The 27,741-nt window shown below is 35.3% G+C and overlaps 1 protein-coding gene across 3 annotated transcripts; it reads right to left on the reverse strand.

Moving 5' to 3' along the window:
* Positions 1-6,752: 6,752 nt before the first annotated feature.
* Wbp2 (WW domain binding protein 2) lies at positions 6,753-21,942 on the reverse strand. Of its 3 annotated transcripts, XM_089633348.1 has the most exons (8): positions 21,782-21,942; positions 18,948-19,122; positions 15,883-16,042; positions 14,806-14,936; positions 11,467-11,871; positions 11,367-11,391; positions 9,845-9,930; positions 6,753-9,183 (listed from the first exon to the last, which is right to left on the reverse strand). In XM_089633348.1, the coding sequence occupies exons 1-8, from the start codon at positions 21,835-21,837 to the stop codon at positions 9,136-9,138; spliced, it is 1,086 nt and encodes a 361-aa protein (XP_089489474.1). In that variant the 5' UTR covers positions 21,838-21,942; the 3' UTR covers positions 6,753-9,135. The 3 variants fall into 3 exon arrangements, with proteins under 3 accessions (XP_089489474.1, XP_089489473.1, XP_089489475.1); XM_089633347.1 differs by having other exon boundaries at positions 11,367-11,871; XM_089633349.1 differs by lacking the exon at positions 11,367-11,391 and having other exon boundaries at positions 6,758-9,183; positions 11,808-11,871.
* Positions 21,943-27,741: the final 5,799 nt, after the last annotated feature.

Below are 27,741 nucleotides of genomic sequence, written 5' to 3' on the forward strand. Positions count from 1 at the left end.
TTTTGAAAAAAATTTCCAAGTCTTTGATTTGTGAAAACAAAACGGCCAGGGGTTTCCTTGCAATTTTAGTGGAAAAGTCCCTGAGATTGTGCGTTTTGAAAAAAAATTTCCGAAAAATTTCAAAGTCCTTGATGAGTGAAGAAAATTTTTTGAAAAAAATTTCCAAGTCTTTGATTTGTGAAAACAAAACGGCCAGGGGTTTCCTTGCAATTTTAGTGGAGAAGTCCCTGAGATTGTGCGTTTTGAAAAAAATTTCCGAAAAATTTCAAAGTCCTAGATGAGTGAAGAAAATTTTTTGAAAAAAATTTCCAAGTCTTTGATTTGTGAAAACAAAACGGCCAGGGGTTTCCTTGCAATTTTAGTGGAGAAGTCCCTGAGATTGTGCGTTTTGAAAAAAATTTCCGAAAAATTTCAAAGTCCTAGATGAGTGAAGAAAATTTTTGAAAAAAATTTCCAAGTCTTTGATTTGTGAAAACAAAACGGCCAGGGGTTTCCTTGCAATTTTAGTGGAGAAGTCCCTGAGATTGTGCGTTTTGAAAAAAATTTCCGAAAAATTTCAAAGTCCTAGATGAGTGAAGAAAATTTTTGAAAAAAATTTCCAAGTCTTTGATTTGTGAAAACAAAACGGCCAGGGGTTTCCTTGCAATTTTAGTGGAAAAGTCCCTGAGATTGTGCGTTTTGAAAAAAAATTTCCGAAAAATTTCAAAGTCCTTGATGAGTGAAGAAAATTTTTTGAAAAAAATTTCCAAGTCTTTGATTTGTGAAAACAAAACGGCCAGGGGTTTCCTTGCAATTTTAGTGGAGAAGTCCCTGAGATTGTGCGTTTTGAAAAAAATTTCCGAAAAATTTCAAAGTCCTAGATGAGTGAAGAAAATTTTTTGAAAAAAATTTCCAAGTCTTTGATTTGTGAAAACAAAACGGCCAGGGGTTTCCTTGCAATTTTAGTGGAGAAGTCCCTGAGATTGTGCGTTTTGAAAAAAATTTCCGAAAAATTTCAAAGTCCTAGATGAGTGAAGAAAATTTTTGAAAAAAATTTCCAAGTCTTTGATTTGTGAAAACAAAACGGCCAGGGGTTTCCTTGCAATTTTAGTGGAAAAGTCCCTGAGATTGTGCGTTTTGAAAAAAAATTTCCGAAAAATTTCAAAGTCCTTGATGAGTGAAGAAAATTTTTTGAAAAAAATTTCCAAGTCTTTGATTTGTGAAAACAAAACGGCCAGGGGTTTCCTTGCAATTTTAGTGGAGAAGTCCCTGAGATTGTGCGTTTTGAAAAAAATTTCCGAAAAATTTCAAAGTCCTAGATGGGTGAAGAAAATTTTTTGAAAAAAATTTCCAAGTCTTTGATTTGTGAAAACAAAACGGCCAGGGGTTTCCTTGCAATTTTAGTGGAGAAGTCCCTGAGATTGTGCGTTTTGAAAAAAATTTCCGAAAAATTTCAAAGTCCTAGATGAGTGAAGAAAATTTTTGAAAAAAATTTCCAAGTCTTTGATTTGTGAAAACAAAACGGCCAGGGGTTTCCTTGCAATTTTAGTGGAAAAGTCCCTGAGATTGTGCGTTTTGAAAAAAATTTCCGAAAAATTTCAAAGTCCTAGATGAGTGAAGAAAATTTTTGAAAAAAAATTTCCAAGTCTTTGATTTGTGAAAACAAAACGGCCAGGGGTTTCCTTGCAATTTTAGTGGAAAAGTCCCTGAGATTGTGCGTTTTGAAAAAAATTTCCGAAAAATTTCAAAGTCCTAGATGAGTGAAAGATTTTTTCAAGTTCTGTTTTTATTTCAGTTTTGTCAAGCAACTAGCCTACAATGATATAGTAACAGAACTTGAATAGGACTTTCACAGAACCCGAAAATGAACGTTGAAATTTGATGAATTGTTCAGATTCTCCGAAACAACCCGTCCTAAGAGTAGAAAAACATCTTTCACTTTCAACTGTAATCATTGGTATCACACAAATAAATTGTAGTACTATTATTGTTTCTGAATATTTATTCGTCAGTAAAAAATTTAAAAGCGATGCAGCGCTGTTAGCATGGTGTAAGTCATCACATTGGTAAAACACTATCAACTCATTTTTTAACTTCGATGAATCAATTTTGTCGTCATCCAATAAATTTATTTGTGCGGTTAGAAAACACTGATTAAATTCACCAAGATTATCTTTATTAAATAAATTCGATACAATGAGATGATCGCCATATTTACACCTACAGGGTGTATCGGCACGTACCCGAAAAATTTTAACCAGCAATTCCTGAGCATATATGGAGTAAAAAATGTTAAAGCCACTTTGCTGTTCGGTAACGTTGTTTTTAATAAAAAAAATATTACTCATATTTTCACCACATGTCACCACTGTTTTATCCTTTGTCAAAGTTTGAAAACCCATCTGGCAATATTTTATTCGAATTTCGTTGAATAATGTACGTGTGTAACTATATTGGCGCACTTTTACAATCACAATGAAATGGCACGGCACCATTCGTCTCATTTTTAACTATTATTATTTAGTGTGTGCGAAAGAGCGAAGACGCTTTTCGACATACTTGCTTATAACAGCTGTTGAACACGAAAAGCAATGCCAATGACAGTGATGTAGTGTGGAAATTTTTAATATTTTGTTTTTTATTGAAAAAAAAAATGTTACCGGACAACAAAGTTCCCATAACATTTTTTACTCCAAATGTGCTAAGGAATAGCTGCTTAAAGTTTGTCGGGTTAGTGCCGATACACCCTGTATTTTGCATTTCTACTAAAATAGTGTCACAAACTTGTATTGCCACCAAATGATATTTTCTTAAATGCACCTTTTCTTACATTTGCCTTCTAGAGAACTGATTGAACTGACCCGCGTGAATTACTATAATTTGTTTTAAATTGCTATATCTTCAAAAATAATAAAAATTTCACTTTATAAATAACTTAACATACCCAAGTTATAAAAGTACTAAATGAAAATTGAATATTATTTGAAATACAATTTAACTAACCTTGTAATATGTTTATTACAGTCCGCCTATCGGTATTTACCCATATCTGCTTTCTTTAAATACGTCCGACATCTCTCACTCGCTTGCACATAGGAGTTGAGTTGGGCGAGATTCAAAGAAAGAGATTGGTATATAATATTCATTTTTTTTTATTTTTATAATGATGTTAACAATATTAACTAATGTTTATAAGACAAGGTTTTTTATGCATAGCTCAAAGGATAACAAATTATTATAAGCAATAATTAGTCGCTTGAAATATCCATACAAATTGAAAATTACTCCCAAGTAAAAATAATTCCCATCGGCGGCATTTATTTTTACTCGGGAGATATTTTCAATTTGTATGGATATTTCAAGCAACTAATTATTGCTTATAATATTCATATAAAAACATTTATTTTCTGCCATTGAAATGATACAAAAGGTAGAACTACCCTTCCCGGCGGCATCAATCGACCGAACGGGTGTTAAGAGTGCATCTAAATTTCTTATTCGCATTTTTGTAAATGAGGCATTATTTTATTGAAGAATGTTAACCAATAAATAAAAACACTTTTCTAGGTTATTTATCAAATTTTGTGTTTGACTTATTATTAGTATTTTGATCATTTTCCCTTTCCAAAATTAAATATAAACATTTAAAAATATCAGATTTTGCGTGAATACAGCCATTATGCATGAAAACACCACTTAGTTGGAGCTGCTTTTGTCAGACGACCTTTAATGGTTTAATCTAAATATTGCATTCGCTTTTAAGATCTTGAAAAAAAAACGGCCACCCGTCATTATGGTATATGCTTTTTGTAAAATTAGATTTAATTGGTGATCATAACAATGAATGAAGTGAGCACAGGTGAAAGTTTCTTAGATTTTAACTTGAATGCCCCCAGTTTTTCCTGATAAAACGGCTGCCCCGTCGTAACATTGCGCCATCAGATTACAAATTACCTTAATGACACTACATCTTATGCCATATTTTTAACCAAAAACTTATTATGTATTTCATTGATTTTTATATATTTTTATTTCTTTATTTTTCATTATTAGATCATTACATTTCCTCTTTTACCTTTAGTAAGTTCGAATTTGAATAAATCACTTCCTCAAAGATATTATTGATGTCCATTACATGAAATGTAAACCTTGAAATTAAGCCTTAACGCCATCTACGTAAGGGGTGTTATTGATAGCGGCTCGATTTAAAATATTACACAACGTAGTGCATCGCCTTAATGCTAGTTCAAAATATCCATAAACTGTATGTAGAATGTTTGTTAAAATATATCTATTTTTATCCACTTTTTCATTGTGATCTACGATACGCACTATCTAATTGAATTGAATACGAATATCAATGGTTTCTAACAAGACAAAGCTCATTGAATTATTAATATGTAGTATAGAGTTAATCTTTTCTTTTGTCGCAACCACAGATTCGTCCACAAAACCTATAACTTTTCGTATTAAAATATTGTTTAATCTTTTTATTTTATGTTTTATAATAGAAACTAATTACATATGCGGTTGGGGCCGCCAAAGACACATTATTTGAATACGTTTCTCGTGATTCAACAAATTGTTCACGATTTCTTTCAATACGATATCGACAGAATTCAACTTTTTTAATTATTCCATGCAAATCGTGTATAAACATAATTTTGTAAACTAATTTAAGATGGCCATTGTTTGTCAAAAATATATTTTGTATGATACTAAGCATGCGTCAAGACACGATAGTGTTTACCTCCTTTGTATGTAAAGCAAAGAGAAAGAAAGAAGATCGTTTATGGTCAAAGTTTAAAGTGACCAATGCTAGGTGCATACAGTAGCTTCTCATTTGGACGCTAGATGACACTGGACCCGCTATTACGATTACGAATCGCTGCAAATATTTAAACTTCGTTAATAATTAGGTAGTTTATTAAATCAACTTTTTGATTATTGCAGCATATTTTTGGGGGGGTCATTGACCAAATGATCCCCCTACAAGAGCCGCCACTGTGTATTATACTGACCACTTCCACAGATAGATTTCGTTTCACTGGTGTAGTAATGAAAAAAATGACATTTTTGTCAAGTATACTTAACACGTTCACGGGCAGTGAGACACCCTACTTTGGCACTATTTTTTTGTATTAGATTTTTGCGATTGCTCTAGCATTTCCGTCATGATACGTACCAACCAACACCATCAAGAGCGACGCGAATGCTCTAGCAGACGTATCTCAATACATTTGACGCATGCTATAGCATACGCCACCACGCGGGGTACGCCGGGCGAGCTGTAGGGGAAGGGGTAAACACTGTTTTATCTTTGTGTGCAGAAAAGGTCTCATGTGACAGTAAGCGATCTGTGGTTGTGTCAGCAGTGACAGTAAAAAATAGACTACCTATTAAGGGCCCGTTCCCACTTCCGTTTTCAAATCGGAGGCGGGTCCCGTTTTCAAAACGGACGGCCAATGGCCCTGTTCACACTACCGTTTTAAAAACGGACCATACTCTACGAAAAAAAATAATTGTCGATTCACCAAAAACATGTTATTTGCTCATTATTCAGTAATGGTGCGCAATGGACGACGATGAAGCTCTTGTTGTCATGTGGTACTTATTAAATAGAAGGAAAAAAGTGAAAAGAAATTTTTGAGTACACCCAATCATAGCCGAATGATTTTCTGTAGGAATTTTCCAAGTGTTAATTGGTGAGTTAAGAAGTGATGAACTAAAGTTCTTTAATTATTTTAGAATAATAATGAATGGATTATTTATATAGCGCCGTTTTCACCATGAAAAATCACCTCAAGGGCGCTTAATGGCTTAAGAGAATGTCTATCACTTCCTTTAACCATCTACTGGAATGAGTTTCAGAGAGCTTAACATATCAAAACACAAAATTGAGAAAGTGCATTTGTCCTGAAGAAAGGCTATCGATATTTTAAAGTAAGAAAACAATAAACACTCAAATATTTTTTATTATGTGTTTATTTAACTAATACGCTCTTCCGTGCATCTCATTAAAGCTTTAAAATTTAAAAAAAAGTAAACTTAAATAAAATAACATAAAAATTTTGATGTACAAAAGTTGTGTACACCAAGTGTTTTGTTTTTATTTAGTTAAAGATAAAATATTACCATACTCTTTCTTCGACCAGTGGTATTAAATTTTCGGGATTTATTTCCTTATCCATTATTGTAGTTTTGATTTATTTACTTAACAAAATAACCAAATACAAGCCCGCAGCGTGCCTGCTTCCTTGCGACAGGGAGCGGGCGGGGAGGGGTCGGGGTTTGGCGGGGACTCTGCCGGAACGACTGGACGGCAAGTGTGAACAGCTCCATACAACACTATGAGCGAGCGTGTGCCGACACGATTTGAAAACGGACGCGCTGCGTAGGCGAGCCATCCGACAAAAAATGTCGGATCCGTTTTCAAATCGTGTCGGACAAGTGTGAACAGCTCCATACATCCACTACAGCCACTAGGGCATCCGATTTTAAAACGGGACCCGCCCCCGATTTGAAAACGGAAGTGGGAACGGGCCCTAAGGATAAAGCAACTGCTCAAGCATATCTGACAAAAAAACTCAATAAACTTCGAATGCTATAGCATCCGCGACATAATTAAACTATCCAATGCGAATGCTATAGCATGCTCGTCCGGGAACGTGTTAATGAGTTTTACCTCATAGGGATTTACGATATTAAATACTTTAAAAAAACATTTTGAGTGTTTAATTTTTTTTTTATTACAACACCATCCTAAATTACATAATTTATTATCATATTATAATAAACATTATTGAAATCATGCATTTACAACAATAAAGCAAATACTGTTAATTTAATATAATTTAATAAAATTTTCAAAGCCTTTAATTTTAATAATTTACATACTTTTAAATATGAATTCAAAATGCAAGCTTCCTCTTTCTAACATATCACAAATTTTAACGATACATTTTCCTTTTTATATATTATATCCTGATTTACTAATTATTTTACCATAAAAATATTTATATTTTGTTTATTCTTTTCATTTTAATGGACCTTCATATTCCTTGTTTAGTAAAACAACAAGGGTTTTTTTCAAATGAACAAATAATATTATAAACATGGTATGGGTTTGTTTGCTAGGCATAGCGCAAGAAGGAATGTTAATGCATTAAGTTTAATGTGATACAAAATGTGAATTTATTAAAAGGAATTTCTTTGAATTGAGAAAACATATTCCAAAAACGCCCAAGTGAGCTACAATGGTATGAATTAAAACGCCCAAGTGAGCTTCAATGGTATGAATTAAAACGCCCAAGTGAGCTTCAATGGTATGAATTAAAACGCCCAAGTGAGCTTCAATGGTATGAATTAAAACGATACATTTGTAGATGCATTAAAAGAAGTTGATGATAAATACATTTGTTAATTTTTCAAGTAAATTTCTAACAGATATCCGTCCTACCCATTGGTATTATAACAGTGTAATCAAAACATGAAAAGAGGTGTTAAAATAGCAACACTAGGAAATGATAACATGAATATCACTAGCATTTATTTACAATCTCTTTAACTAGAAGCATGAGTCAACCATTCCTTAGTTTTTTGAAACTCAAATATTTTACGCTCATAAGTTCTCCCATTGTAGAAATAATAATATAAAATATTTGATATAACTATTGCATTTAGGGTAAGGTAAAAAGGTTGCATAGCCAATCTATTATTAAAATGATAAATACTCAATTTTGAAGATTCATTTTCTCCATTTAGAAGGAAACTCATTAAGGGCGGGTTGTTTCGGAGAATTTGAACAATTCTTCAAATTTCAAAGTTAATTTTCAAGTTCTGTGAAAGATTTTTTCCAGTTCTGTCAAGCAACTATCCTATAACGATATAATAACAGAACTTGAATAGAACTTTCACAGAACCCGAATGTTGAAATTTGAAGAATTGTTCAAATTCTGTGAAATAACCCATCCTAAGTATCATACTAGCTGTATGACACGTAGTGACCTTTACCTCTAATGGGAAGATTATATATTGAGCATTTTATGCAGAAACATTTAGAAAGATTACATTATAATATGTATAAGTTAAACAATATAAATTAACAAGCATCCAAAGAATGCCTGTAAATTATTCATAATTAAAACATTAATTTTTGTATTACATATTACTAAGCACACTGGAATCAAGAAGTGGGGTTATATATTAAAAAGGCATAGTCTCTCGATAAGAAACGTATAAAATGATTTCATATCCACAACAATTATTAATATATCCTACCTGGCAGAAAACTTTTACTTGTTACAGTTTGAACAGTATGATTTTCTATTTGATGATAATATTAATTTACAAAATGTTTGATTAGCAAAATAAATGAGAAGTATAACACGGTCATAACAAGAATAATATTTTCAGACAGAAAAATAATATAAATTGAATACAATGATTGTTTTTTTGCATGTTTTTCAGTAGGAAACAAGATCATCTAATAACCTTCCTAAAAGAATAATTTTTGACAAATTGGAAAAACAAAAAACCCTAATAAAGACTTCTTTAACGCAATCTATACCATCATGCAACAGACGTTTTGTATGTGAAACTTGCATGCATCAGATTTGTGACACTTACGGGGGGATAGTTTCCCATGGATCATATATGTGACGGCCTCATAGATTAGGTCAAACTTTACAATTGTTTAACTGCCACCAAATATGTATTAAAAAGAGTGAAAGTGAGTTTGCGTGAACAGCATTTAGAGGTGTTAGCGTGCTTTGAAGTGGGGTGCATTGTTTCAAACATTTTTGAAATTTTGACTGCTACAATTGAGTTATATATAAATGTTTGTTTACATAAATCAAATACATGTAAGTGATTGGGGAGAACATATTTCAGAATATTAAAGACAACTCAACCCTTTACGAATCAAAATAAAATGTGACGTAAATCATACATTTCTTTCACATCAGAAAGCATTGAAAAAATAGCATTTTAACCAATATGTATTTTTCATACCTAGTAAAAAAAAAATGGTTCTAGTTTGAGACAAATATGTAACAGCATTAGATACAAAGATACTGCATAGTTGGTAGTTGAAACGCCAAGGGTTAAGAACAATACATATATACAAGGTGTGCTATTTACTCAGTTCTGCAGGTTTTATTGGTCCTTTTTAGACATGGATTGCTGATAAGTTGGAGGCTGCTCCTAGAAGAAACATTTATAATTTTAATATTTTTATTTGCCACACAAATAAGCTTTTAGAATTATCATTTTTATTGAATAAATAATCACTTCACTTTTATAGTTCCATTTTTGTCACCCTCGAGGAAGAAAGTAAATTAAAAATAAAACTGGAACCAGTACCGATCTTTGAGGAATTCCCAGGTTGTTTTTAATTACTTCTGATATTAAACTTTCAACTTTTACATAGAAAGCTTGAATATCTTCCCCAGAGAATCACAGACACACACTTCTTTTATTTTGAATATTTGCATGACCATCTGAAGAATTTTGTTCACTTAATTCTTATTCTTCCAAACTCATTTTTTACTTTCCTTTCCCCGTCCAACTGTTCTATATTTCCAAAACATCTAAATGTCGCATAGATTCTTTTTCATACTATTTACATTCTTTTCAGAACTGTTTGATTGTTGATTCTTGTTCATACTGTTTACATCGGTCTTGCATTCGTTTTGATTGTAATTCGATCATACATCGATTCAATTTCTGGTGCATTCAGCAATTGATCTTTCGTCCTTCTTCCCGGTTCCATTGTAAAAGGTTTCGAAGGTTAAATAAGTGTGAACTCAATAAATGAATAATACAATAGATTTAGAAACAGAATGAACTTTAATACAATACTTACGTAGTACGCTGGTGGGGGCACGTAAGCCATTTGCGGTTTGTTCGGGTCGTAATAGGCGCTCTGGGCTGCCTCTGCCGCTTTCGCATCTGCCAATGAGAATGATGAACAAAATGATGAAAAATAAAAGATTGTTTTATTCCAATATACATGCAAATATAATATTATGATTTAATTTATTTATTAATGGAGTACATAGAACATTTTACATAATTTTGCAATAAACAATATTTTAATTTATTTGTAATAAACACTTTTCTTCCGTTCCGTTTTGTCACTGTTGTTAGTTCTATTGTAAGTTATTCATAAATAAAATTTCTAAAAATATTTAATTATTGAAGACAATATTAGCAATTTTTAAACGATAATTTGAAACAGAAAAATCGGAAAAAGATACAGTTGCATCTAGGACTTGAACCTAGGACCTTAGCCTTGCCGGAGCACTGCTCGCGTAGTTTGAGTTGAATCTTGCAATCATACATAAAGATAGCAGCCAATAAAAATGTGCGGTGAGAAAAAGAAGATAATGTTGGTAGTTCTTATTCGAAGGATGATACAGTTAAAAATGACCGAAGGAAATAGGGTCCCATTAGCTCAGTTGGTAGAGCAGCGCCCCGGCAAGGCAATCATCCTGGTTTCAAGTCCTAAGTGCGACCGTAACTTTTATCTTTTTCTGTTTCAAATTTTTATTTAAAAATCGGTAATATGTATTGTCTTCAATAATTAAATATTACAATTTGTGGTTTTACTCAATAAGTTATTCCAAAAATAAATAATTCTAGAATTAATTTTAAAGACAAAAAATATATTATTCCAACATCCATATATTATGTATCTTTAAACAGAGCTTCTGTTGACTAGCTTTATCCTGCTTAATGGACACTCAATTATAAAGAAACAGCTTTCTGAAAATTTATTTAACACAACTTTAAAGCGGAAAGCAAATGCAACACAAAGCTGCAAGCAAGTGAGCAATGTCTGAACATGTAGAATGTACACACTAGAACTGCCTTCCATGAAGATTTTAATAGAAACTGATATAGCACCTTTTGGTTCTAGCCCATTTAGCATGCGCTGTTTTTTTTACACTGCCTGACACCTTATATCGCCATTCCATTCGATCAAAATGAAAATTTCATATTCATGATGAAATGAATTTCTGTATTTGAAATTTAAGCAAAGAATAGTATGTATTATTATTAGCATTTATTGTGTTCTTCTTTATTCTACGGCAGTGAACTTGTAAATAATATCATTCATTAAAGATAAGTCTACTTCTTGGAAAGTACAACTACATAATACATATTCTTCTGTATTCAATTATTAATCTATTGACAATTACTATGAACTTTATCTAGAGACTAGACCTTTCTTTGGAAACGAAAACACTACATTAATAAAAAAGAAAAATAATCATTTTCTAATATGGTTTTAAAAATATTGATTATACATAATAAAATTTAAAATGCTGCGTATATTGTCTTCATTGTATTTCTGTAAGATTAGCATCTTGTCTAGTCTGTACCATTAGGAGCACTCGGAGGGGCTGAAGCCCCGGCCTGTGGATTAGGATACCCTGGTTGGGAACCAGGATAGCCTGGTTGACCTCCTGGGTACCCAGGTTGAGTTCCTGGGTACCCTGGTTGGGCTCCTGGGTATCCTGGCTGAGCCCCGGGGTATCCTGGCTGAGCACCTCCATAACCGGGTTGAGTTCCTGGATATCCTGGCTGAGCCCCTGTGTAACTGGGTTGAGCTCCTGGATATGCTGGCTGAGCTCCTGGATATCCTGGTTGAGCTCCTGGATAGCCTGGTTGTTGAGCTCCCGGATAGCCTGGCTGAGGCTCAGGGTAGTTGGCTTGAGCCCCCGGATAGCCCGGCGGGGAGCCGGGATAGCCCTGCTGCTGCGGAGCGGGGTAGCCCCCTTGGGGTGCCCCCGGGTAGCCCTGGGGGGCGCCAGTGTTAATACCTGGGTACGGAGGAGGAGCACTCGACATGAACACCGAGTTGGGTGCCGGTTGGTCTGGGAATGACTAGAAATAGGAAAAACAATCTTATCAAGGTATTGAAGATAATTAAATTTCAATGGATTAAAATAAGTGAAAATGAGGATGGAAATTCAAAGAAATGGAAACGTGAAAGGCATAATACATTACAAGAAAAACCTACACACAAGAATCATTCTTTTTGTGGTTTCGTGGAAATCTTTCATGGTTTGACAATATTGTACGACTTTATGTAATAAAAGCACTTAATGCAGAGTGATTTAGAAATCTTTTTTTAGTACCTTGAAAAAATCAATTAAAAAATGGTTTAATTTCATAGACATATGAATATTAATAGACGAGAACTTAAAGGCGAGGGGTCAAACCAACAGTTAGGGGACGCAGAGGGGAAAGCTGACTGTGATTCGTCAATAAATCAATCTGACAGTATACAGGGTGTATCGGCACTAACCCGACAAACTTTAACCAGCTATTCCTTAGCACATTTGGAGTAAAAAATGTTATAGGCACTTTGCTGTCCGGTAGCATTTTTTTTAAAATTAAAAACAAAAAAATTTAAAATTTCCACACTACATCACTGTCATTGGCATTGCGTTTCGTGTTCAACAGCTGTTATAAGCAAGTATGTCAAAAAGCGTCTTCGCTCTTTCGCACACACTAAATAATGATAGTCAAAAATGAGACGAATGGTGCCATGCCATTTCGCTGTGATTGTAAAAGTGCGCCAATATAGGTACAAACGTGCATTATTCAACGGAATTCGAATAAAATATTTGCCAGATGGGTTTTCAAACTTTGACAAAGGATAAAACAGTAGTGACATGTGGTGAAAATATTAATAATAATTTTTTTATTAAAAAAAAAAGTTACCGGACAGCAAAGTGCACTTAAGATTTTTTACTACAAATATGCTAAGGAATAGCTGGTTAAAGTTTGTCGGGTACGTGCCGATACACCCTGTATAGGCATCTCGCATTATAATATCACCATTTAGTTCTTAAAAGTAAAATCTGCTTTTGAATGAATACATTTTTACATGGGAGTGCAAATTACTCGCCACATTATGAACAAATTTGCGAAGTCCTAATTCGGCAAAGTAAATTTCTTCTATTTTCAGAGTCGAATATTTTGTTTCCGTATTTAGTTAAGACACTTTTATAAATGTTTCATAATTTACTTCCCAGAAACAACGATGAGCACACTTGAGAATCGTTACATTCGAGCAACGTTGGAGGGTTGTCACAACCGCTCTGATCTTATTACATAATAATAAAATAATGAAATCTTTAAGAAAATATACAACATTTCACTTTTAAGAAGATTATAGAAAAGGAAAACAATTAAAAAAACAAATGAAATTATATATACACAGCTTTTACCAGCGATTCCTAAGAGTATTTGGAGTAAAAATTCGGACATCATTTTGCCGTCCAATGACACTTTTTCAATTAAAAACAAAAAACATGTTTTTCTATCACACATCGCCACTCGGTATAACCTAGCGCATTACGTGATATGCACTCCTTCTCGTTCCAGCAGTACCGTAGATATGAAACAACGCGCATACCTAACACGTGGTCCGTTGCGACGTGTGATAGTATGATCCAAAGATAATATATGATAGGTGGCGACGTGCGATAGAAAAATATAATATTTTTAATTTTAATAGATAAAAAATATCATTGGACAGCAAAATGACGCATACATTTTTCATTCCAAACATGCTCACTGTATCTACATTCTACTTCAAAACATACCAATTTTTCACAATTGATAACCAACCATTTATCCTATATTAAGTGTTGTTTACGAGTTGTGTAAAATTCAAAACTCGTTTAGTAATAACGCCATTAAAGTGGAATAAATTTAAAAATGATTGGTTTACTATCCTTTATTAATAATTTTTTGTTTTTAATGAGTTTTATTATTCCAATGTACATTTGTTACGTGTAAATTTTATTGATTAGCGACTGGTTTCGACACGTCCGTGTCATTAACTAGCTATTTTAAAACTTTAAAATGTCTAGAAATTGTTACATAGTGAATGCCAAAGAAATACAAAAAACTTTATTAATACGACGGAATTCCAGCATGAAATAACAGATGAAAAAATAGATGTTCCAAATGATACGATTATGTATTTTATCAAAGCACAAAAGGCGAAGGCACATCCCTGATTCTTATGCAAACGGCTTTGTGTTTCTCGTCCACACGTATCTCAATGTGATAGTATATGTTTCTAAAACTGATCCATATTATAAGATGTGAATAAGCTTAAAATAAGGTAAAATAATGCTTACATATGGATTGTAATACGACAATTGGGTTTATTCTCTTTTTCACATCTATTTTTACAAGTTTTCATAGCACAAGCCACCATTTTGCCGTGTTATTTCGTAAAATGAACAGATGAAGCTCGACCATAGCTCGACCCTAGTTCGCACAAGAATGATGACGTCAGCCGGCTCCAATGGAACCAGTATGGGGAGTGGGGAATAATACGCTTTTATCACAAGGGCATGTCTACTAATATTCATATGTCTATGTCTAATTTGGAATCTGCATAGATAATATTTTCCCCATATGAAGTTTTATTATTAATGGTTCCTTGAAAAACCTGATACTGTGATTGAGCTATGTAGCATGAATGTTAAAATGCTTGAAGACGGAGCATTCAATTTGTTGGGTCAACAAACTGTCACTTAAAATAACTTCTAAAACATAGACAAATATAGGTGAGCTGATTCTCTAACAGGCGATTCCATTACATACTACACTACTAGGTTTGGATGAGCTATGAAATGAAAGAGAGGGCATGAGAGTGTAAACAGTAGCCCAATGCCTCTTCTTCACCACCTGTTACTCGAGACAACACATTGTATTAATTTATATACAATATATCGCTAACTCCGATTCATATTATAAAATCAACTGTGTAGTACACAAGGAGAAAAGACTTACGTTGGTGGGAGGCACCCAGCCATAATAGCCCTGCGGAGAGGGGGCGTAGGCCGGGGGAGGGGCGGCATACCACGGCCCAGTGGGGGCGCTGTAAGGAGGCGGCGCATCGTTGGCGTTCATTCCACGAGTGGCTGCAATCAAAGAATCAAACACTCAGTTATTATAGCTAAAGAAGATGCACAGACGCTTGTCTATTGCCATGGACAGAAAGGGGGTGATTTATTAGTAGTTCGGTAATGTCTTGCCACACCACACTCGCTTTGTTCCGGACTATGATAGAGAATGGTTTTTTGTTTTTAGTCAAACTGAAGTACAATTCCTGCATACACTCAATCAATCACCTTTTCATATTGGAACAGATTTCACAAATACTTGTAATACCTAATCCATGCATTTTAATTATTATTACTCAACTTTTTCTTTTTTAGTTGATGGCCGAAATTATTATTTCAATGATTGTGATTGTTATAAAATTCCAACATCAGTGACAAAAAACATTGACAAGAAAAATCTAACAGTCATGAGCAAATAAGATTAATAAAAAAAGTTTGCTTTATAAATTACGTATTGTATTTGCCAAAGAAATGTGAAAAAATGTTTGATTTGAGTGAAGTTCAAATAAAATTAGCCGGTATCCTGCCTAGAATCTTTGGACGGGTAACTGTATGAAAAGGTGTTGAATAATCTATGAACTTTTTTCAAAATCGTTTTTGACAACAGAATCATGTTAGAAAAATTGAGATTGGGATCACACAGCAAGAGATAATTTCTCGTTTCATTAGATAGAGCCGGATTTTGATCAGTGGGTAGTAATATTATTATTTATTTTATGTGAAACCGCACAAGAGTCCCAACTTGGGGGCCCAAGGCATCCCCAATTGGGGTATGTTGGGAGGCTGAAGGTAGTTGGGAGGCAGAGGGGATAGGGAAGAGCAAGGAGGGGAAGTATCGGCCAAAGTCATTTCAAGCAACATTTCAATTCTGAATGGTGGTCTTACACCAGGACGATACTGAGAGCATCTTCCACTCTTAATAAATTAGATGTTAAGTCAATATTTGTAAATAAAACATCAATACCTAAATAAGCTGCCTTCAGCATAGCCTGTCCAAACTCAATGGCGCCACCAGATTTAAAGGTCATTTTAAACTTTGCTTCGCCATTCCAGTTTCCGTTGACTTGAGATCTCACCTTCCCCTTGATGAAATTAGCTCCGAACATTGGCTGCTCCACTCCGACCTTTAAACAATACCATTTTATCTCATCAATACCAATATCACAAGATCCTCGTCATTTTGAAAAGTCACCATCATGACTTTATTTTAATAATTATTACATTACAAAAACAATAAACATAACTCATTCCGGGGCTAATATATCATGCTTATTAAAATTCATATTTTAGGAAAAGAGCATGTGCCATTTTTTTATTATTTGCAACTGGTAGTTTATTTTAATTTTTAGTGTCATAAAGAATTAATTCCATACATAATGGAGTGATTAGACGGAAGATGTAATATGTTACATGATTGCGTTTTGTACTCATTTGTTAAGAGAGGATAATAATTTTAGCTTAAAAGGTAGCAGAAGGATTTTGAGTATGTATGTATCAAACATTTGAACATAACAGATAGCAGTTTAAAAATAGAAGTGTAGACTAGACACACATCACATATGTAACTAAATTACATCCTTATCACCACAAAGTGGACAGCTGTTTATTTATTATTAATTAATTTTATTTTAGTATACGATCTGAGAAAGTATTTACTTTACCTTTTCAACACTCAACTTTTGAATGTCAACTATACTATTGGCAGAGGGTTTAACATAATTGCTTATTTATAGTGGGTTTAACTTCTTGATCACCGATGCAAAATTTTCACAGTGCGCCAGCTGATTTTATTTTCGTAATAACTTACTTGTTTTTTACAAAATGATGTTTTTGTAAATTTTACCATCTTACTAGATAATGTGTTTATATATTTATACACATAGTATATACTCTACCATAAGCAGTTTTCCCAGAATAGCTAGTTATATTCAGCGAAAAGATTTTTTTAATAGTATCCTTAAGGATATGCTGGTGAACAAAGTTAATGATCACTTGTGATTCAGCAGCAAGTGTGTAATAAACTCCCACTTCTAAGATGGAGAAAAAAGTATTGTTTTAATTTTTTCAATCTTGACAGTTTATCTCATGACAGCTGCTTCATGTAAACACTTTGTGTAAATACCAGTTTTCGTGTGTTTATATAATACAGGTTTATTATATGTATAATACAGCCTGTAAAGCTCTACATGCCCTAACAAAAGAAGAAGAAAAATAATTTCAGATAAATTTACGAAAAAAAAGTTTAGTTTTCATAATTACTTTTTGACATAAATAATCATCGAATTTGTTTTGTTTTATCCATTTTCTTTTATTGGTGCTTTTATATAACACTAAGATTAACGATTTTCTTAGACCTAAAGAAAGCGTTTGACACGGTCAACCATAGAATTCTATTAAAGAAAATCTCTAACATTGGTATCAAAAACAAAAGTCTCATGCTATTAAAAAACTACATATTAAATTGCCAACAATCCACAAAAATAGGATCAAGCACTTATGATCTAGTAAAACATGGTGTTCCACAAGGAACTGTCTTAAGGCCATTACTCTTTCTAATCTACATCGACGACCTATGCAACATAGTAATACCAGGTAAAATTCTCTCTTTTGCCGATGATACAAGGTAAAACATGGGAAGATACAATTAGTAAAGCCAACAAATGCATTGGAAACAGTCAATGATTGGCTAGATAGAAATCTTCTTAATCTTTCTAAATTATGATAAAACTGTTTTTATTCCCTTCTTTAATACCCAAAAGTCATCCCCTAAAAATAATCTTAACCTGAAGTTCCATAATGTTAATTGTAACCCTGCGACATGCTCAACTGCGAAGATGTAAAATTAGGAAAATGTATTAAATACCTAGGTGTAACTAGGTGTACTGTCAACTCAAATGGACTTACCACATAGAAAAAACTGTCAATAAACTGAGGCACCTAATTTACATATTCAAACGCATGAGCAATATTGTTAACATAAGAACCATGAGGCTTTTTTATGATGCGTTGGTACATTCATCCATTTCCTACGGAATGATCGCCTGGGGAGAAACATATAATAACCATGCGAAACCTCTATAAGTCGTTCAGAAGTCTATCGATAATGCACCAGAAGACCAAGACATATCCCGCCAATCAATTATTTCAGGAAACTGAAATTATGGAACTAAGGCGGATCTACTGTGTCCGATGTCTTAAATTTATATACACTCGTCCTTATAAATTCAGTAAAACCTAAGTCGTTCTACCCAGAGACACGACATATGCGTTTACACAGTGCCCCACTGCAAAACCAGGCTAGCCCAAAGACACATTAACTATATTGGCCCAAAATTGTTTAATTCCTTACCGAATTCCATCAACATGTGCCAAAACCTAAACTCGTATAAAATAAATGTTAAAAGCTGGGTAAGAAAAAATCTGAAAGTGAGAAACATTTTTCTATAATATATTATAATAAAATAAATAAAAAACTTTATTCCACTTAATTTTTCTATAATTTGTACTATGCCTATGATGTTTAAAATATGCCATTACCGTCTACATTAAAAAAAAAATTCTTTTAAAACTACTTTAACTGTTTTTTATTAAATTTGCAGAAACTCCAGTAAAATCACATTCATCTATCTATAGGTACTATATTTTTTTCTTTTTTCATCTACTACTGTTTTGTATACATAATTTATAATGCCCACGCACAGGCTTCGCCTTTGTGGGATTTTTTTTTGTTACTATCTTATATTTTGTATAATTATAATTGTACCTGTATGTATCAAAAATTTTTGCCAATAAATAAAATAAATATATATATATATATATATATATAATGATACAGTTGCAGGGATCCTGATCTACGCAACTGTCGTATCTGTGATCAATCCGCAGCTATCCCCATACTCAGATTTCGCATAATATGTGATCCATGAAGTTTCACTAAAACACATATGTACTTTACTGTGGGATAGATTGTGTCGAAAAGGCCAGCATTGTGCTGGTTCAATATCCCAGCTGTAGATGAGGGTAACTTACATCGCTGAGTGTGATGAAGGGAAAGCTGAATGACTTCATGGCATCGGCCCTGTTCTTGGCGTTGAATATCATGCGATGCGTTGTGAGGTACATTCTCCCAGTCTTAGTTCCCTTAAACTCGTGGCCATCCTGCCCACTGAACTCCATGTTCACATTTTCGGAGAATAATAGAATGCTGTAAAGTAATTAATTAAGATTACAATATATTCGAAGACACTGAATAAATAAGGCACATATAAGAGACTTTAGTTGCGGCGACAGTTTGAAACCATTCCAAAAAATTGTTTCTCTAGGAAATTACAATTTTGTGTTTATTTTCCTCAATGACTAAATAAAATCTACATTCAATGATTTTCCTCGTCTCAATCAATATGAGTCTTTCCCACAAGGTAATCATGAATCTTATCTCTTAAATGTAAAACATAATCAAATTGGTAAATTTAGATAATTTAAGTGGTATGTTGTTCTTGAAAATATTAAACACACTAAAATAAAGCAAGAAATTATACTATCTTCAAAATTTATAAATTCTAAATGATCCTTCGAGCCGGATGTAAACCAATTGTCTATGAATTTTCCATCCTTAACTCCTTTACTAAATTAACTGTTCTGCAGCTATAATTTATTTTTAAATATTTGTACTTTAAAATTAAATTAATTAAGTGTACATGGTGTTTGGAAAAAAAAAACCTATTAAAGAAAATTAACAAAAATATTGCTTTTATACACGGTGTCTGAAACTCGTAGTGCAAGCGAGAAACTGACCCCACCGCACTTCGCTGATATCTTCCTGAAATATCAATAGAAAGCATCATCAAAATAATACTAACATGGTGATATCGGAACTAGCCGTTCCTATGTGATTAAACATTTGTAAAAAAATCATACTCTACCAAAATCGTAGGTTCCATAAACAAGCCTCCTCACTTTTTTACTAGTTATTTGTTTACTTCAATAATTTGGAATTAAACAACAGTGTAAACGCGGTTGCAATGTAACACTTGTTTAATATTGTTTTTCTAAGTTCGCGAACCTGACTATCAACAAAAACATAGTGACGTTTTCTAAATTAGTAATTAAGCGCCTATCACGGGCGCTTAATTAAATTGCACCAAAAAACAACTATTTACATTGGAGGCATAGACATCCAAATTGATAAACTAGCACATCAGGGAAAGAGGGACAACCAAGTTGCGCAGAGCGTGGAGGGGGCGTGACCGTCTCCCTTTCTGTAATTTGGCAATAAATGAATCTGACAGTAAACAGGCAACTCGCAATGTAATATCACCATTATGTCTGCGAAAATAAAATCTGCTAACAAATTACTGTTCCTTTTTACAACAGTGCGAAAATTGCTGGCGGCGTAAAACTTTGCTACAAATCCCAAATTAGGTTAGCAAAAGATCAGGCTTGTTTCCAAAGCCGAAGGTTTAGTTAGACTTTTTTACAAATGTGTTATAATTTACCCACTCTCATTTTTAACAATGCTACGGAACCCGATTCGATTTTTTAACGGTTTTTACGAAAATTCCGATTCTGCGTAGAAGTCCCATAATGGACTGCGCTGCTAACCATTGCCTTACTTTAGCAAACTTTACTCTACTGCGCAGGGTTTGGTTATTTCAATGTGCACTCTCCGGTGTTCAACGTAGGACTTATGTCGTAGATTATTCAAAACACTCTCAAACCCCCTGGTGCCAAAAATATATGTGATTTGCCTCCAGCTTGTCGAAATTATACCCGGATTTCAAGTTAGGGCAAGTCTATGGTGAGGGGAGAAAAGATTCATTGAAATTCTTTTCCTTTGTCAAAATATCTTTAGCTGCCATATTTCGTTAGTATGAAGTCACATTTGCCGAAAGGTTCCACTTCAATCCAAATATGCACAAATTATTTAAATAACCCAAACGGAAAATCTAATAACCTGTTTTGTGAATGTGATGTAAATAGTTGTTTCTTGTATAATTAAGTTGAAACATAGCTTTACTTCAAATTTAGGCGTATTTACCAGTTAACGGAGTAAGAAAACTTTACCCAAATTAATGTGCAGTCGTTCCCCATTTATGTTGCTTTCATAGCTCAGAACTATTTATTGTACATACTGCAGTTCTATTATTATGGTACTTCATCTAGTAATCATCATTTATGTTGCTTCCATAGCTCAGAACTATCTATTATTATGGTACTTCATCTAGTAATCATCATTTATGTTGCTATCATTGCTCAGAACTATCTATTGTGAATACTACAGTTCTATTATTATGGCGCTTCATTTAGTAATCATTGTTTATGTTGCTTTCATAGCTCAGAACTATCTATTGTGCATACTGCAGTTCTGTTGTTATGGAGCTTTATTTAGTAATCATCATTTATGCTGGTTTCATAGCTCAAAACTACCTATTGTGCATACTACAGTTCTATTCTTATGGCGGTTCATCCAGTAAAGCATAATCATGCCTTATAAATTTGCAGTCAATACGTTTTGAGAGATTTTATTACCATTTACATTTTGGTTGTGAGTAACTGGGTACTTTCACAATTTGGAAACAATTATTTACCCAATAACTGCTATATAACGACTTTTTGTAGATAAGAGGGGAAGAAGCTGAGGCGTAATTCGTGAATTAATGTGATTAGCGCACTGGATGAACGTAACACTATGAACCGAGGATGATTAAAGTAAAATCACCAGACAGACCCATTAGAAACTATGTGTCACCCTGAAAATTTCATAATGACTTATCATATAGGTATCAAGTACAAATTTTTTAAGCAAATAAAAATTGCAACCAGTGTTTAGTAAATAAAATAACTGCGTAAAATTATAAACATACCCTTCTCCTGCGTGAATCAAAACTCCGTTATCCACATGAGCGGTATTAAGAGACATTTTAAAACGTAACTATCACTCTACGCTTTGTTTTCACAGCTGTCAAATTTAGCGAGACGGGATACAGAACCATAAATAAACCAATCACTACAGAACGGTACGATAGAAAACAGAAAATGGACAAAACGAGTGGCTGTAAAACTGGCTAGTTTAGGTACTTTCGTACCAGCACTAGTGATGGGCATAATCGAAATATTTTAATTAACATCAAAAGATTCGAACTAATCAAGCGCTAGAGCAATAGCTGCGGATAGCGGCAGGGTTTTTTGCTGTCAGGGGTGGAGGGGAAGGGGGTTTCAAGTGCAAAAAAATGGGCAAAACCAATGTTTTCGTACTGTCAATGATGTTTACTTTTTATGTGGTCCAATTTATTGATTTTGAAATAATCTCAACGAAATAACTATCAAAATATATTGTATTCCATTTCCGGTGACTAAAATACTTGTTTCTCTAAACTAAACTGATTCAAAGTGTTTTTAAATAATTTGTACATATTAACCTTCTCCAGCGAATTTGTATATTTACCTGATATTTTATCGTGAATTTAGGTACGAACATACAACAGGCTCGTATAGTAGCCACTGCAGCCAGGCAGTACTACAAAAACCGTCCGGCAGCCGGTGCACTTGTAACCTCGTTCAAATAACCGGCCGGTTGCCGCCTGTCATAACCAGTGTGTTTTTCTGCTACTCGGTGATGGTTGACGATGAATCATCGATGATTTAGTCCAATATTCTGACCATCGAAATATTTCGATTCATTGTCATTAACAAATCTATTCTGTCAAAAACCATTCGAAATAACAGTCCGAGACAATCGTTTCGAAATGTCATCGAACAAGGGATCGATTCTGTGAAAAATCTTTCGAAACCACAGCAGTCAGTCGTTAGTCAGAATTCATTCGATATCACAGCAGCAGTCAGAATTGGTCAGAATTCATTTGAAAACGTAAATCCATTCCCAAATCCGAGATACGTCAAAAAAATCTCGGATTGCTTGGCAAATGAGATATTATTCCCGTAGGTACATTGTGTTAAGTACCATCTAATATGATTTGATATCCATTTGGGATTACGCAATATTCTTTGCTTATTGTCAAATATTGGCAATATTAGATATTAGCCGTTATTAGGATATTATTTAACAACCGAAGAAGTTATGTGAACAATTAATTAATATTTTATGTCAGGATTTACGACGCCTTTACATTTGGTGTGTGTGTAAAAAAATAGCATTCTGACTTTATAATAAGTTGGAAAGGTTATTAATAATAATAAAGTGATACTTTGTATGGCTCCGTTTTTGTTAAAAACTACCCTTTGGCGCTCTATGAATACACATAACATGTGTTTCTTTTTTTTAAAGTTTTTATTCTGGATAAAAGAAAATCACATTTGCACTTATTTAACTAGAAATAACAAAGACATTATATTATAATATTATTCACTTTCAGGGTTTTGTTGGTTGAGCATAAAAGTGATTTTTTTTTAAATTATCCTATGTTTTTTTCATTTTTAATTTTGTCTGAAGGCAATTATGTATGTTTCCCCCCTTGTAAGCAATGGATTGCTTGCCATAGTGAGTATGTATGGTGTTTAAATGTATGTTATCGTGTTGGCGTGTAAAGTGTGTGTGTATTTGGGACGTGCTAGCTAATTAACTAACCATCACGCCGTTTCCCCGCAGGGGTAGGCAGAGTGGACGGACCACCAAACAACTCGGTCTTGGCACACACTTCTTGCCTCATTCACATTCATACATCGTCTCATACATACTCTTCTATTGTTCTGACTCTTTACATGGTCCGACTCAAGTATCTGATTCTTCCTCGGGCGTCCCCGACTTCTGCTACTATTCACATTTGCATCGTATATTCTCCATACACTCCTTTCTTACTCCTACTCCACATGCCCAAACCATCTAAGCGTCCCTTTCTTGATCTTACTCATAACACTTACATCAGCCTTGCACTCTTTGCGGATCTCCACATTCCTCACACAATCATACATGGTTTTACCACACATACGCTTCAGGGATCTCATTTCAACAGCATTCAATCTACTTTCATCCTTTCTTTGCCAGTTCCATGCCTCACTTCCATACATCAGGGTAGGTACCAGCACTCCATTGTGGACTTCTAACTTCGCTTCTTTGGAAATTTTTTTGCTATCTCCAACTGCGTTCAGTCCTCCATTAATGGAGTTACCTGCATTTACTCCTCTTTCAATATCTCTGTCAGCATTCCCATCTCTCGTAAACATGCTTTCTAAATACACAAACTAATTCACCTGCTCCAAGCATTCCTCATTCACAGCTATATTGCACACTATTTTCGTACTCTCTCTTTCAAACACCATTACTTTAGATTTACTTACATTCATCATTCACTCATTCTTCATGCATACTTCGTTCATCCTAGTGCCCATTAGGCACTTGCAGACCTACCTACGCATCTGATTATGGACACAACTATGCACGTGGCAGGAAGTTGATTACGCGCTCAAAACATGTCAACACTGTTATGGTTACCCATACAGACATACGTACTTATATGTAGACATACCTACCCAAGCGACTGGAAGCCGACCATGTGGCCGTTGCATGGTCAACAAGCGTCTACACGTACCTACAGCCAATAGGAACGTTAATTTTGATAACACGTGAACTACTGTGGCACGCTTGACCAATGAAATCGCTCAAATGAAAGCATAATCATAAATGGAATATCCCCACCACGGGCCTCTACACGCGAGCGGGACACGAGGAGCCATTGGAGGGGACCCACTCTTTCCCGACGGCTGTGTGAGGAAACTGATTGTTTAACATCCTTACCGCACACGTAGGGACTCTAATTTTTTTGTAAAAAGAAGCTAAATTTATTTTAAAACGATTTTAGACCCTCCAATGTCCCTGCATGCATGATTGTTAGTAACATAAAAATATACAAGCCGCGTATCGAGGGCAGTTTACCCCACTATCACGGGGCAGTCCCGGCAAGAATCAGCGTGGCAAGCGGCCTGGCCACAACGATCCCAAGCACCCGCGTCCCTTAGCCAGTTTTCCGAGAGTACCCTCGAAGAAATGTAAATGGGGGGAGGGGGGGGGGGGGGAGATACTCCCAAAGACCCTAGGGAATGAAGTGAGCCTCAGGTCACAGGAGGCAGGACGGAAGGGGACCGGGCTCGCGCAAACATTCCCCAGGCCCGCTCATGATGCCGGGGGAGGCACCCGTGGTTCGTGGGATAGCCGCACCGGATTAATGTCACCTTACTGGATGCAGGAACAGGGTCTATCCGCCCCCATGGTGGGGAAATGAACAACACAGTACGATAGAGTTCAGTTCGACAACCTATTCATAAACCAATTTGTTAGTAACAAATAAGAAGGCAAATAACAAACGTAGAAAATAAGTTGTGATCAACAACAAATTGACCGCTCATAATAGAAAAAAAAAGAAGGGAAAAAAAGATTAACATAGTATTAAAGAGCTAAAACATAAAAAGAAACAGTATTATCATTATCAACGCGTTCCTAATAAATAAATAAGGCCCAAATTCAAAAGTAAAAGGAAGAATGAGCATAAAAAAACAGTGCAAAGAACGGGCAAAAACGGTGTAAAAATCCAATATACACAATAAATGAATAAGAAAAAATAAAACAAACAAATAAGATAATAAATGCATTGCGATCATGCCATAAAACATAGAAAGTAAAACCAATGAGTATATAAAAATAAAAATAAAACACAAAGCAATGGCGCATAAACAATATTAAAGTTGTTATAGAGGAGTAACCGTGGAGTGACAGGAACAATACGCTTGGCACCTGAAACAAAGATGATTTTAATCTAAATCAGCAACTCTAAGGACGGGTTGTTTCGGAGAATCTGAACAATTCATCAAATTTCAACGTTCATTTTCAAGTTCTGTGAAAGACTTTTTCAAGTTCTGTTTTTATTTCAGTTTTGTCAAGCAACTAGCCTACAATGATATAAAAACAGAACTTGAATAAGTCTTTCACAGAACCCGTAAATGAACGTTGAAATTTGATGAATTCTTCAGATTCTCCGAAACAACCCGTCCTAAGCACAGGCCATCTCTCTATCCAGGACTTAACAAACTTTTTGAAGCATTCAAAATTCTCTCTGTTCAACACGAGATCGGCATTCCATGCCGGTCTTGTAATCCCTCTCAAGCCATCCAACATTTCCTCTCGGGCATCCTTCATCAACTCGCAGTGCCACAGAATGTGCTCGGCTGTCTGGTTAGTGTCACCACATGAACAGTTCGGATGAGGAGACAAGGCGAGACTATATAGCCGCCCCCTGAGCTCCCCATGACCGGACACCAATTGCGTCATATAGTGATCCAGTTTTATGTGCGCCCCTTCCATTCTTTTTTTAACTGAAGGGAAGAAAGAGAAAGTCAATCTACCCTTCGTCGACCTATCCCATCGCTCTTGCCATACACTCAGCGTTCTATCTCGCATGGCTTTCAATAAGCCAGGAAGGGACACCGCTCCACCGGGTGTCAGTTCGACTCCCAGGTGGACAGCGGCCTTACCTCTTATCAATGCCTTTTTTGTCAAAACTTCCCTAATTTCCAAGTCAATCGGCAGTGTACCAGCCAGAACCGGTAATGCATCACTAGCCACAGTCCTATATGCGCCCGAAAGCGCCAACAGGGGAGTCCGTTGGCCCCGCTTGAGGGCCAAGTGGATCAATGTATTATCCAGCCGGTGCTCCCACACAGAAGCGGCATACGAGACATGCGTCACGTAAACACCCCTATATATGAGGCGAAGTGCCGGAGTCCGCAATCCCCACTCAGCCGTTGAGAGCATTCTCAATTTCAAGAATAGGGCCTGGGCCCTGCTAGAAACGCTCTTAACGTGCGCTAGGAACGAAGAAGATCTATCTAAAGTGACGCCTAAATACCTGGTGCTTTCAACGAAACGGATAGTGGAGCCTCCCATTCTGATGGTAGGGTTTCTGGCACGACTGAGCATACCCTTCATCAAGAGTCCCACGGTCTTATGGGGAGCGAAGTTCAGCCTGTTTCTCTTACCCCATTCTCTTCTGCTTTACTCTCCACTTCCTTTCTGCTGTCCCCTGAGACCAAAAGAAACTTATCATCTGCGTAGTCGACCGATATGCATCCTTCAGGCAAGGGTAACCTAGAAGAGTCGTCAAAAAGGATGTTCCACAGGTCAGGCCCGAGGACTGACCCTTGTGGACAGCCCATGTTAACCTCACGTAAGATGAAAAAATCACTATACATCACAATAACCTTTCTGTTACGTAAATAATCACTAATAATATTGAACAGTAAAGGCGGGCAATTACGACTTTTCAACGTAGTTAAAATCATCGGCCACCACGCATGATCGAAGGCACCCGAGATGTCCAAAAATATTCCAATTACATACTTCTTGGTACAAACCCTCACCCATTCAAGCGCATACTTAATGGCGTGCTTAGTGGACTTACCGGGGACGAACCCAAATTGGCGGTCGCAGGGCGGAGACAGGGTGAGACGGAGCCTATGTTTGATGATTTTTTCCAGTATTTTACCTAAGATTGGAAGTAAAGTGATGGGTCTGTAGGCTCCGATATCTGTTCTCGGCTTGTTGTTCCCCTTTGGTATAATCCGGAGCACGCCTTTCTTCCATTCTGTAGGGAATACTCCTCTACGCAAGCACGTTTCCAACACTTGAAAAAGCTCCTCTTTAGCGTGGATCCAAACATTCTTCGCTATTATGCCGTTCAATCTGTCAAATCCCGGTGCCTTCTTCGGACCCAAGCCCTTAATTATGATTTCAACCTCTGCTCGACTTAATGGTGGCATGCCGTCCCCCTGGGCGAGGTCTCTAGGTGGAAGCCGTGACAGGTTTCTTACCTGTTAT

The sequence above is a fragment of the Hesperophylax consimilis genome, chromosome 7 (genome assembly GCF_061612785.1).
Source record: "Hesperophylax consimilis isolate HC1 chromosome 7, BYU_Hcon_1.0, whole genome shotgun sequence".
Classification (NCBI taxonomy): Eukaryota; Metazoa; Arthropoda; class Insecta; order Trichoptera; family Limnephilidae; genus Hesperophylax; species Hesperophylax consimilis.

Excerpts from the sequence above, each read along its gene's own strand:
- Wbp2 (XM_089633347.1), bottom strand. The coding sequence starts at position 21,837 with ATGTCTCTTAATACCGCTCATGTGGATAACGGAGTTTTGATTCACGCA. Across the intron at positions 19,123-21,781 it reads TTGATTCACGCAGGAGAAGG|CATTCTATTATTCTCCGAAA; the intron begins GTATGTTTATAA and ends ATTACTTTACAG. Across the intron at positions 16,043-18,947 it reads CCTTCATCACACTCAGCGAT|GTCGGAGTGGAGCAGCCAAT; the intron begins GTAAGTTACCCT and ends TATTGTTTAAAG.